This window comes from Dermacentor albipictus, chromosome 8, assembly GCF_038994185.2.
Source record: "Dermacentor albipictus isolate Rhodes 1998 colony chromosome 8, USDA_Dalb.pri_finalv2, whole genome shotgun sequence".
Lineage (NCBI taxonomy): Eukaryota > Metazoa > Arthropoda > Arachnida > Ixodida > Ixodidae > Dermacentor > Dermacentor albipictus.
Genome location: NC_091828.1, coordinates 53245626 through 53258976, shown reverse-complemented (window position 1 = coordinate 53258976; position 13351 = coordinate 53245626). Strand labels below are relative to the sequence as shown.

The 13351-nt window shown below is 47.0% G+C and overlaps 1 protein-coding gene across 1 annotated transcript in view; it reads left to right on the top strand.

Moving 5' to 3' along the window:
- LOC135921635 (fatty acid synthase-like) overlaps nt 1-13351 on the top strand; it is a 144874-nt gene that overhangs the window by 45458 nt on the left and 86065 nt on the right. Inside the window, exon 10 of the mRNA XM_065455913.1 lies at nt 10895-11098. Coding sequence (XP_065311985.1) covers nt 10895-11098 — 204 coding nt within the window. The remainder of the gene's footprint in view (nt 1-10894; nt 11099-13351) is intronic.

Here is a 13351-nt window from a genome sequence, read left to right as displayed (position 1 = left end):
TTTTTATTTAACATACTGTTAGTCCCACTGAGACTGTTACAGGAGTGGATTTATCAGAAAGATACAGGAATACAGTACAGTACAGTAATAGACCAGTTACACATCAAGCGGGCAACAATACAAACAGTATACAGTACAGTACAGTAATACGCCAGTTACACACCGTGTGGGCAACACAATATCAATACAGTCTGAACATGATCGTCAGGTGTGGAGTGTTGACAAGACTGACGAGGCTGCGAGCTCAGCGAACTTTTTTAAGGAATCCTGCGCAGTTATAGATTTATCTAGCCCGTTCCATTCTCTTATCGCTCGAGGGAAAAATGAAAAGTAATATGTGTTGTTAGCACAAGAGCATTCATTAATCGTAAAGTCATGCTTGTGACGTGTTTCTCTAGAACGATTAAAACTAATGTAAGTAGCAGGATCCATGTTAAATGCGTTATGAATTAATTGATAAAGAAAATTGAGTCTATGGAGCGTGGCGCGGCTTGATAAGGTGTCTAGGCTTGCGTAGGAAAGCAGCTCTGTGGGAGAATCAGTGCGCCGGTATCTATGGTAGATAAAACGAACAGCTTTTCGTTGAACTGATTCGAGCATGCGTACATCCTTATATGGATGTACGCATGCTTATAAGTATACATACTTATATGTATACTTAAATATCTTGTTGCGAGGTTTTGTGTATACATGCAGTGAACTTTGTTTCCAGTGACACTTTTTTGTCCTCTATCAAGCCGTATTTTCGCATTTGTATATCCCATTGTATCTTTGCATTTCTAATGTACGAGGGCGAGTCAAATGAAAGTGCGCCTACCCTAACCACGCAATAATGGTTCGGTTCATTATTTGCGAGGCATGCACGTAGGAGAACGGCATGTCTCATTTACAAAAGTGACACGCAGGTGTGAAGATAAATATTCTTTAATGCTCTCATACACTGGTTTGAATATGGTTGCGTCACATAATGGACACTTCAAAAGTTGAACAGCTCGGTGTCGCGAAGTTTTTGACAGCTAAAGGTGTTTCCAAAACAGAAATTAATCGCCGTATGGCTGCCGTTTACGTTGAACACGGCATTTCATTGACCACTGTGAAGCGTTGGAGCAAACGGTTTAAAGGACGTTGTAAAGACATTCCAAGACCGGGCCAAAACCATCGTGCAATCACCCCCCACACATTTTCAAAGGTTCATGAGCTGATGAAACAAGAACGGAGGATAAGCATCGATGAACTGGCAGACCGTCTGAGCATCAGTCACGGTTCGGTTCACGCCAGCAGGGATAACCGAGCTTCTCGGTTATCGGCTCTTAGGTTCCCCAAGATTCCCCAATGGATCCCCAAGATTTTGATCCATCGCGAGAAGACGGAGAAGTTTCGCGCTGCCTTGACTCATCTGATCGGGTATCACAATGAGGATGACGACTTCTTGTTTGCAATTGTGATCGGGGACGAACCTTGGTGCCACTACTACGAGCCTGAAACACGACGGCAAAGCTTATAGTGGAAGCATTCGAATTTACCACGCCCAAAGAACGCAAAGGCCATCATTTCCGCTGGAAAGGTGTTGTTGACTTTTCTTTCGGTCGTCAGGGTCCATTACTGATAGAATTTGTTAAATCTTGAGAGACTATCAATTGTTTCCGATATTGTGAAACGCCAGAACGGCAGTGTGTCGCAATCAAGAACGAACAACGTGGAAAATCGACGAATGGGGTCATCTTGTTCCACGACAATGCCTGTCCCCACGTCGCTTATGTGGTCAATACAAAACTGGCAAAGTTCAAGTGGGAAACGCTGCAGCATCCGCCATACAGCGCAGACCTGTCACCTTGCGACTTCTACATTTTGGGGCAAACGAAAAAACAGCTCAAGGGAACCAGGTACAGACTTTTTGAAGCAGCAACCCAAGGAGTTTTATAGGACGGGAATCACGCGACTCGTTAGTCAATGGGACAAATGTCTAAATTCTCATGAAGACTACTTTTAAATAAAGTACCCCGTTGTTGGCTCAGATTCATTTGACTTGCCCTCGTATATCTTGCAGAATTCCTGCTTTTTATACGTGCCCTCTGTTGCGACTATGATTTCGGTGCAATTACTCACGATACACGACCGGTGACAGCTGCTTCTGCGTAATACATTAAAACAAATTACAGCGTCATTGAGATTTTTCACTGGCCATTGCATATATACAAGAATGTAAGCACGGTTCTTGAATGACAAAGTTTCATTAACATATTTGTCCTCAACGTGTTCAGTTCATTGCCTTTTAATTTTTCATATCAGTGGCATGCACTGCTTTCCTGGTTTCGAACTGATATAGTTCTAAAGTTCGTGTGATATTTTCTTTACTTAAATAGGCAAAATATGGAAACATTGATATCAGTTGTATTGGGCGAAATGTTTGGCACATACGAGTATATTCTTTTATGAAAAAATACATATTTTATTGTTTTGACTGTGCGTAGCGTTCAAGAATTCATTTGCAGCATCTTTGGCAATGACAATGCAGTTATTATTCATGGATTTGATCCCTTGACAAATTGTTTAAGAGGAAGCTTTAGCTCGGGCCCAATCTGACGCGGCCTATTCAAATACTTGTAAAACGCAGAAATGCTTTTCTTAGATAATCCTGCTAATCGCTTTTATTTAAATTTGTTGCATTTGAGAGAGAAAGTTAAATCCTAGTTCTGTTGGAAACACAACTTCGATTTAGGGCCTGAATTTTGTTTAAAATATTTTGAAAAATTCGAAAGTTTGAAAAAATAGAAGCACGACGTTTACAAACTAATAGCTATGCATGAAGAACAGAAATTGTGGTTCTGTAAACGGCATCTACTATAACAGTCAAAGCGGACAAGTTTGCTATGTCAATTTGTATCTTACGTGAATTGGTTACGTTGTGTACAAGGGTTCTACACAAGCCGTATTTCCACAATACTAAATTTTTTTGAGATTCATGTGTAACATATCCATTTTTTCCGCAGTAGATGTACTATTAGATGCAATTGACAGAATTGTGATATCATTTTTCATTGTTGAGCCACGGAGTTTTAAGCTTGATAGTTTCGTTTTCTGAAAATGTTCGATTTGGCCAATTTTTAATAAATAATTGACCACCTAAATGAGAAATTCGAAACCAGTAGTCACTAGAATTAAGCTTTTTCTTTTAAATGCAACAAACCTCCTCAAATTTGGTGAAGTGGTTGCAAGGAAAAACGAAATCCCCTTCTACATATATTTAAATAGGAGCACCCGAGCTAAAGCTTTCTCGAACAAAATTTCTGGCTACGCCACTGCCTGCGTGACGAATTTATTCTTCAGCCACGTTATAAACCGAACCATGTTGACCCTCGCTTTAAGGTTGGCATCGAGCCAGGTCATACTAAAACATTTCTTTCCTCTTTTTTTTTTACTTCGTACTTCACAAGATTGGAATCGCCTCCCTTCCGACATTGCTTCCATCTATGATAACACCCGATTTAAATCTGCTTTAGCTAACATTGTATAAGTGGGAGCTATTACACCTTACTATGCTTATAGTCTGCCAACTCCCTTTGTAATGCCTTGGCCCTGAGGGTAAATAAATAAATAAATAAATAAATAAATAAATAAATAAATAAATAAATAAATAAATAAATAAATAAATAAATAAAAGTCTGCCTTGTCTACAGCAGTCAGGCTCATATTAACAAAACCCTGTACTTTCGAGCGGAGAGAACGGTGCCGCTAAATTGTCTCACTGCGTGAAACTGGTACAGACCTCACAGATAATGACTTGAGAAGGTGCACCTGCATAAAATAATATGCCCAGTCTGGGTCACAAGACTGTCAATGGATCCGTAGTACACCACCGCGTGATTGATGAGAGTAGAGGTGTCATATTTTATCCCTGCATGTTGTCTCCATCAAACCCCACCTTTGTGTTGGCCATTCTCAAATCTATCTTTCTATGTAACATACAGAATCCGAAGCAGCATTGCCAGTTAAAAAAAATATATTAGGTGCATAGATTAGGTCTTTGATCAAAGCGCACTGAACAATTATCAATTATTTTAAAAGGTTAGATTTTTAATCAAAATAATAACTTGCACTTGTCGCGCGTAGATTGGAAATTAATTGCTTGTTTGCCTGCCTGCCTGCTTGTTTGTTTGTTGCCTTGGTATGTTGCATTTTCTGCCCTTGCTGCTGCCGCTGTTGCTACCAACCTCATTTTTGTCCGTTTGAATTTGTGTTTGGGTTTCTAGCTTTTTTTTTCGGACTCACTGCTTGAACTTTCAAGCGCGACCTGTACATCACTCCTCGTTACGTAAGGGTAGAAATGAACTCTCTTTCGCTGAACTAAATCGGGAGTAAAGCTGCAAGACGCTGTTTTCCAAAACGTTTTTTTCTCCTTATTTCCTGACCGTTATGAACCAGTACGAACAGTTTCCAACTGGTTAGAACCATAAAATTGCTGCAGACCAGTATTTCCGGTGTGCAATAACGAAGAGGACAGTGGTGTCAAGACGACGACGATGATTAGCCGCTAGTGCGGGCTGTTGCCTTCTGGCCAAGTGCAGCGTATTGATCTGTAAATATACTTGTATATAGCGTCGCGTCTGCGTCTTCCCATATAGCATATTTGGTGGAGGTGGATGTTCCCTGTACCTCGTCACGGAGCTTCGTAGTGGACGGTACGCCGAGCCTTCCGTCATAGCGCCCGAAAATGACAGCTCGATTCAACCGGCTCCGGCATTTGCTGCCACTCCGACAACCTACATTGCACTCTGCGCTCTCCGTGATCCTGGTGTATTCTCGGGAGAAAATGGGGAAGACGTTGAGGACTGTATCAGCCTGTACGAATGCGTCAGCGCCAATAATAGATGGGACCCTACTGTCACGCTCGCCAACGTAGTATTTTACCTCGACGCAACACCTCGAGTATGCTTTAGGGCACACGAAGACTAGCTCACCAGTTAGGATATGCTTAAACAAAAGCTGCGAGATTTGTTCGGCAATCCTTACGGTCACCAAGTTGCCGCGAAGAAGGCGTTATCCAGCCGAGTGCAGACGTCAACAGAGCCCTACGGCTCGTACAATCAAAACGTCTTGGTGTGTGCGCTGCCCGAGTCTCCGCCGATCGATCTACTATCGTTCTCTTCACTGTCATCGCCCAGGGTTCACACGACATTATTCTTGGCCAAGACTTCCTCTCCCCGCATTCCGCTCTGATAGACTGTTCAGCCCGTACTCTCCGCTTGACCTGCCTGTTCTGGATCCCGCTGAGCCACCCCACAGTCGCCTCAGTTCCGTAAACTTCGTTCGCTCGCCACCATTGCCCGGGGTTCACTACACCGCGACTTCCACACAAGACGTTTTCCTTGAACACGGTATCACGGTAGCTCATACAGTTTTATCTATTAGGACGAATTGTGTCGGCCTGCCAGTCGTCGATTTTGCCTTGACGAGACAAGTGTTGCCACGCAGGGTGTCTCTGGCCCAGCTTTGCACCTTAGAGGCTCACACAGTCTCCACAAAGACGCTGCTTGCCTGTCCCGCTGCTCTGTCGGCCACCCTGACGACGCCGACAGTAGCCTTGCCAACGGCATTTTCCCTTTGTCCGCCTTCGCCAACATCGCCGATGAGCACTGCCGGGACCCATCGCTGCGAGCACTCATCGAGCCGTATGCACTCTTCACCTAACGACGCCTCTGTTCGCCTATATGTCCTCCAGGGCGTCTTTCTGCAACTCAGAAACTTGGGTAGCCGTTGCAACTGATTACACTGCGCGATACACCATCGAACGGGCTCTCCCGACCAGTTGCGCCACTGACGTCGCGGACTTTCTCTTGCACGACATCATCTTGCTTCATAGCGCTCCGAGACAGCTGCTTACTGACCATTGTCTAAACTTTTTGTCGAAGGTTATCGCAGACATTGTACGTTCCTGCTCCACTCAACGCAAGCTGACCACCTCCTATCATCCTCAAACCAATGTAGTGAAGGAGCGGTTGAACCGTGCTCTCACAAAAATGCCCCATGTACATTTCGAAAGACCACCGCGACTGGGATGTTGCCCTTCTTTACGTCACATTTGCCTACAACTCTTCTCGCAACGACACCGCCGGGGTTTCTCCATTTTATTTATTGTATGGTCGCTGACCGACTTTGCCTCTTGATGCTGCACGTCTTCCTGCTGCGACCCCAACAAGCGCGCTAACCCCCGATGCCATCGCCCTGCCCGACCGTGCACGCCAGCTTGCACGTACTCGACTGACGGCTTCAAGAACTACTCAGCAGCGTCTATACAGCGCCCGACGTCGTGGCGCGCAGTTTTCGCATGGTGCGTTCGTGCTCCTGTGGGGACTTTCTCTTCATGTGAGACTTTCAGAGAAGCTCCTTTCCCGGTTCACGGGCCCCTAACGCGTGCTGCGCCAGGTGACGCCAGTGACCAATGAAATTGCTCCGGTAAATTCTACCTCACCCTCTACTCTAGCATCCAGTGATGTTGTGCACGTCAGTAGGCTGAAAGCCTACTACACTGCTTTTGAGCCCGGCCCTTAGTTCCTCCGCGACGGCGCTTTTGCCGCCGGGGGTACTGCTATGGATTAGTATTTCGATGTGCAATGAGGAAGAGGCTAGTGGTGCGATGACAACGACGATTAGCGGTTAGCATGAGCTGTTGCCTTCTGGCCAAGTGCAGCGTATTGATCTGTAAACATACTTGTATGTAGCGTCGAGTCTGCTACTTCCCACGTAACAATAGTTTTACTCCGGAGCTGACCTGAATGGAACCGACAAATATGCAGTAATCCGAAACCGAACCGAGCCCGAAGTTTGTTCTGTTCAACGCCTTGATTCCTTCTTCGCCATTCTATTGTCGTCACTGCTTCGACGTGCTGCCGTCATGTTCATTGGTGAGCTTGGCGAGCAAGTGCCATTTAAAAGTGGTTTGAATCTAGAGACACTGTTTACCGCTTATAGCTGAAACAACGGATCTCTCGTCCCAAAAAGAGCGCTACAGATTTTAAGTAAACGGGACTTAAGCAGTACTGTATGTCACTGCATTGCTTGAATGCTAATCGTATTACCGTCGATAGCTGTCGTAAGATGGGCCCTGCCGTAATTTGCTTTTCTTCTTGTTTACTTTGAGTAATAAGGCATGCGACACAGAACAGGCATCCGAGGAGATTAGTCGAACCAGTGCAAACACTAATGGCATCTTCGGAGTCATGGTGATCCTCTGAATCGGAGCGGACTGATTCCGGAGGCACTGCAGGCCCAAATACGTAGGATCTTGCGCGAACCAAGTGACTGGCTGTTCTTCCGAACAGTGAAAGGTAGGAAAGCGGAAGCTGAAAAGAAAAAAAAAAATCCGGTAACGCGGCCAGCGGCGGCGACGGTGCTTACGTGCATGATATTCTTCATCGCCGCGAACGGAGCCGAAGCGCAACTAATCACCAGCGGAATGAAAACGGCTTGGGGTCCTGTGACCGGAAACCGAAAAGGTTTTAACGCGACAGCGTTAAGGAGCTCGTGTCGCAGAAAAGTTGGTGTCGGCGTCCGCGGCGTTGGCCATGAGCGATAAATCCCGGCAGACACTTCATAAATAAAAAACAACTTGCAAGATGGGCTGGGTGGGAATCGAACCAGGGCCTCCGGAATGTGAGACGTTACCACTCAGCCACGAGTTCGATGCTTCAAAGCGGTGCAAAAGCGCCTCTAGTGAATGCGGTGTTGCCTTAGAAACGAGCCGTAGTAAGTTATACTGCGGTGTATATCGGTAATTATGAACATGTAACTTACAGAAGTCGCAGTTACGCGAGTAGCGAAGTGCGTTTCCTCTACATTTCTTCAGCGCTTTCCGCACACGCAGAGCCATCTTGCGGCAAACACAGAAGACCCCCTCCTCTCAATGTACGGCGCTGCCCCGACAGGTGGCGCGCCACGCGCAAATTGGGGTTGTGCGGGGACAGGTGCGAGGCGCGTCGCGTCCCGGACTCCTCTCTCTTGTCGACGTTTCTCCTTGCTCCCTCACGGGTTGCAGAATCAAGCGTCCTTCCATTCTTTAGATCACTATCTGTCTATCTCTCTGGCCGTGCCGATCACGACGTTTGGCTGGCGTGCATCGTTTCCCCGGGGCTCCGAGACACCGAGTTCTTTGGTTCGTTCCGCTTGCTCAGGTGCACGTTTCGTTACCGCGCCGAAGGTTCCGTTGCTCGACGCTCACCGCGTCCGATGCGGGGCGCCTCGTAAGTGATTGTTGCCCCGTAGCCCATTGTCTTACACCCCTTGGCGGGTCGACGGGAACGCTTTCGCGTTCCACTCTTGAAGGCGAAGCTTAAGCGTCCTCCAAAGTTTTTCCTATTTTTTAGGTGTTTAACTCTTTGCGTTACACACCGCACTCATAGGTTTACTTGCGCATCGCCACGATGCTTCGTTCGGAGGGACACGAATTGCGTGCCTGTACTCCTTTGAAGAAGAGGAGAACGCTAGTGTGCACGAGCGTATTTGTGAAGGCGCAGCGAAGAAGTTGCGGTTGCGCTCAAAATACGAACGGCGACCTGCTGCTGCGCCTCCTGCTCATGGAGCCCCGTTTAGATGTTGCGACAATATTATGGGAATCAGTTAAACTCATTACATTAGTTCAGCAAAGCCGTTTCACCCTTTGGTCAAGTTCAGTTCGAGACCACTTGCTGCTAAATGTAAAATCGGTTACGATCACGACATCCGGCGTCCGGCACTGATTTCTATGGGGCACAATTTTTAGCTTAGAGCACCAGTGTCATTCCCAGTCCTCGGGAGATGGCTCGGGGGAGGCACGTCCACTCGGCCACTTACGTTCGGCGTCCTATCGAGCTCTCTTATAAGGAACCTTGCAAGCTGGTCTGGCGCGCTTGTCTTCATCGGAGTGGTGTGGCTGACTGTCCCGCCGCCACTTTAAGAATTCACTGAATTCTGCAATAATATTGCTCTGCTACATTGTTACTCAAAACTCGCCGGATTATAGTGATTGAGATGTATATTAAGCTCCTACGAAGACGCTTTCATCACCAGCATCGTGTTCGAGAAATTCGGTTCGATGCTAGAAAGCGGTGGCACACCGTTGAGTGTATTGTGGCCCAGGTTGACTCACCATTCGCGGTGACGCTGATACAGGCGCTAATAGTCAGGGAATGTAGTCCGTCTTGTCCAGCTCTACGGAGTTTCTGGGTGAGGGAATTCGGGCTGACACAATGCACTTTTTTAGCTGTTGTCTGGGTTCTTGATAGCGTTTGTTTCCTTAGGTACGTGAGTTGTGTGCATGCCCCCTTCCTGGCTGCGGCAGTCTGCATGTAACTTTCTAGCTAAGCTCATTCCCGCTAACTTGGGTGACTAGTGGAGTGCTCGGGGACCGCGTTCGAAGCGAACTGCTGTACCAATTTGGGTCACTTGGTCCTTAGCTCTGGGCATGTGGTGTGGTGCTCCACAATGACAGTCTTGACGGGAACTTGGGTGATTACCTGCGGCGGGGTACGTGCGGCTACATTATTGACAACTTGTACTTGAAATTGGAATATTGGGTATGTTGCCTTAAATCTTACGTAACAAATATCATAGACAAATACTTACTGTTTCACAGAATTTGGGTAGCATTACGGTCCTCTCGTAAATTTCAACCACCACATGCAGCAAGTTCTGGAGAGTAACATTCACAATAGCAAATGCACGAAAAACTGAGTAATTTGCACAAGTTTCCAACATGATTTTAGATCGACCCCTTCTAAAAGTGCCGTTGAGTGGGAGTATACTACAGCACTCTTCGCCTTTGAAATCCCATGACATGTAATGTTGACTTGAAAAAGCACAGCGTGGTATTCACGGGGACGTTTTAACGACGTAATGTTGATGCTTAAAAGTAACGCACAGACAGGAGTGCTCTTATATTATTAACGCGATAGCGTTAACGACAGGTGGCGCGCCACGCGCGCATTGGGGTTGTGCGGGGACAGGTGCCAGGCGCGTCGCGTCCCGGACTCCCTCTCCCCTGACGACGTTTCTCCTTGCTCCCTCACGGGTTGCAGAATCAAGCGTCCTTCCATTCTTTAGATCACTATCTGTCTATCTCTCTGCCCGTGCCGATCACGACGTTTGGTTGGCGTGCATCGTTTCCCCGGGGCTCCGAGACACCGAGTTCTTTGGTTCGTTCCGCTTGCTCAGGCGCACGTTTCGTTGCCGCGCCGAACGCTCCGCTGCTCGACGCTCACCGCGTCCGATGCGGGGCGTCTCGTAAGTGATCTCTGCGCCGTAGCCCATTGTCTTACACCCCTTGGCGGGTCGGCGGGAACGCTGTCGCGTTCCACTCTTGAAGGCGAAGCTTAAGCGTCCTCCAATTTTTTCTATAGGTCGACGGCACTCTGATATTGAGTTAGGCAATCAGAAAAAAAAAACCAAATTCAGCAGGAGCGTCTCTTTTCAACGACCCGAACAAGGTCCGCCTTTTGGGAGTGCTTTTAGGGCACTGGAAATGACCATCCGAAGTCGCCATAAGTGTAACTTCTTGTCGCGAGTGAAACTGTACGGAATTACACTTCTCGGAGGCTCATGTGTATAAGAGGCTTGAGGAACCATTGATACCGCGGTGTAGACGTCGCTGTGTTAACAAAAAGAAAAGCTTTAATGGATATTTGGGATGTAGAGAAGAACATAAATTTACTCTGTCGCGAATGTTGTCAGGGGACACTCTGCAGGGAATAAACAGGCTGTTGTACAACTGTACAGGAAGCGCAATCAGTCTATAAGAGGTAACCCTTCGACATTATAAGTGCAAGTATGGAATTGTTATTGCTTTCGATGCCAAGTACAAACACAAAAGAAAGGGCCAATGTTTACTGCCGTCTGCCCGCTACTACTTCGTTGACACATTCAGATAATCCCGGCACCTAAGCGACGGAGCAGACGCTGGATCAGCTCGTCAGTGCCACAGAGTCGCTGGCATGAGCCCCTGGCGCAACTCTGCTCGGCCGAATACCAGACCAACAACTTGCTGTCACCGGTGCTCTTCTGCGAGGCCCTCGAGCACGTGCCCAGAAACGCCGTCCTGGTCGAGATCGCACCGCATTGCCTCCTGCAGGTGGGTGTCCGGTCGCACACTACTCAGTGCATAATAAGTGAGCTAGTTGCTTAGCAACAATAACGAAGGCGGGACACAGAGTGGTGACAAAGACGCAGAAATGACTATGTACGGACTCTGGGGCTTACTAGATGGTCCATAGTGTACTTACTATACGAGAGACAAAGAGCAAAAGAAACAAATGTGCAAAATATTTCAAAGAGACAAATAATAACTAAAGATAATCTCATATAAAAGCTATAACTACAGTTACACGTACATCCCTGAGCTGGACGAATATAAATATTTCTGAATACGAATCGAACACGAATAGAAGTTTCCTATATCGAATCGAATACCAAAAAAGTCAAACGCAGACGTATATATTTAGACCAGAAATATATTCATGACATAATTTCTTACATGATTTTACTGACTATTTAAAAGCATACAGCCTACTTTCATAGGCAATTAGCATCACTTTTAAATGGACGATCACTAAACGTCAATAGAAACAGCACAAATAGCTTCCCAACATCTTTAGAGCCAGGTTGCAGACAAGCTTTCCAAGAATGAATGGCCGCAGTTTGACTCGCTTTGCAAAAATGCTAAATAAATCGTCTTCGAAGAAACTAAATTTGTGGAGAAAGAAAGGTTGCTAATGGACTTTTGGATCGTCAAAACATGGGAAAGGGCCCGTTGGAAAAGAAAAAAATACTGGTTGTAGCGTAAAATGTAAAACTACTGCGCTACATTAACTTCAAGAAACACCAGATTACAGGATACGCGCAAACATTTAGACTACCGCCACGAAAGTGAGAACACAGCTCGCATTATGCCATCTGTTTCGTCATTCCTTCAAAAACTCTTATCCAGGTTTCCCTTTTCATAACTTGCGATACTTTGTTTTGCAGATGGAGACCGGTAAACGGACTTTAACGGTCGGTTGTTGCGAAATATTTGGTTAGTTTCGATATTCGAAAGTGCCGAATTGTCCATTTTCGAACACGATAGATGAAAGCTAGTGCACCATGCATGCATTGAGTATGTGCCGCCCTTCAATGCACCTCTCACCCAAGTTGGGTCAGTGAGTATGAGCATACGTCACTGCGTGTGCGGCAAGCAAGCGATCAATTATGAGCGTTCGCGCACCGACACACCACCCTTCTTGCTTCGGAGGCTCTGTGCGGACTTCTGCACAGTGCCACTAGCTGGCACAACGTTTCGAGGAAGAAGCGCGAGAGAGGAGCGAAATTGGCACATGAGGCGGTAATCAGCAGTGTCAATTTTTGGGCTAGTTAGTTCGTTGCATCAATTGAAGCTATAGCACTGAATTGCATGACTAGCGCAGGTCCTGTCGTCTTTCTTGTCCTTGTCAGTCCAGCGCTAGGAGTTCAATCGATGCGTTAATCAGCGTTTGCTCGAACCTGTGCGCCATGCCTTCCGGAGGCCACGCGCAGGCTTCGCTGCGGCGGCACTAGATGGCGGCTAGTGTCCTACGGCGAGTCTCCCCACAGTACACGCCTCATTCATAACTCGTTTCGACGGTGTCAATGCGTTGAATCGCTGTTATTGCGGTAGCAACTATATGGACGCTCGAGGCTCATTTTTGCGGTTGCCTTGATGTTCCGCATAAAGTGCAAGGGCGATAACACCGTTGCCGCGCGTCGTATGCTGTATGTGCGAATGAAAGCACGCGAGGGAAGCTGACGGTGGCGGCTCAATCTGGCCCGCGTGAAGGAAGAAAGCGGAGAGCAAACGCCCCGTCTTCCGTGGCGCGAAAGGTCGTGGGGGATGGGAGGCAGGCAAAGGAGCCGCATTCTGCTTCAGCAGCAATTGCACATTTCGCGGGCAGGCGCAAAGGTAACTGATGATTGCGGCTCAATCACGCGCCAGGAAGAAAGGGGGCGGGGCTGTGCGGGAGGGAGGAGGCGTGGCTTCGGCTCCGTTATCAAGTGCGTACTTGATACGTGCCGTATCTCGAAAGGGATCTCCAGACGGCTCGTACTTTCGTGCGCACTGTGTTCTCGGCGCTCTTCTGTTGAAGTAATAGGGAGAAAATTTCGGAGGGCGCTTAAGAGGAAGCTTTAGCTCGGGCCCAACTCCAACGCGGCCTATTCAAATACATGTAAAAACGCAAAAACGTTTTTCTGAAATAACCCCTGGACCGATTTTAATGAAATTTGTTGCATTTGAGAGATAAAGTTAAATACTAGTGACTGTTGGAAGCGGAATTTTTATTTAGGGCTTGAATTCTGTTAAAAAGATTTTCAA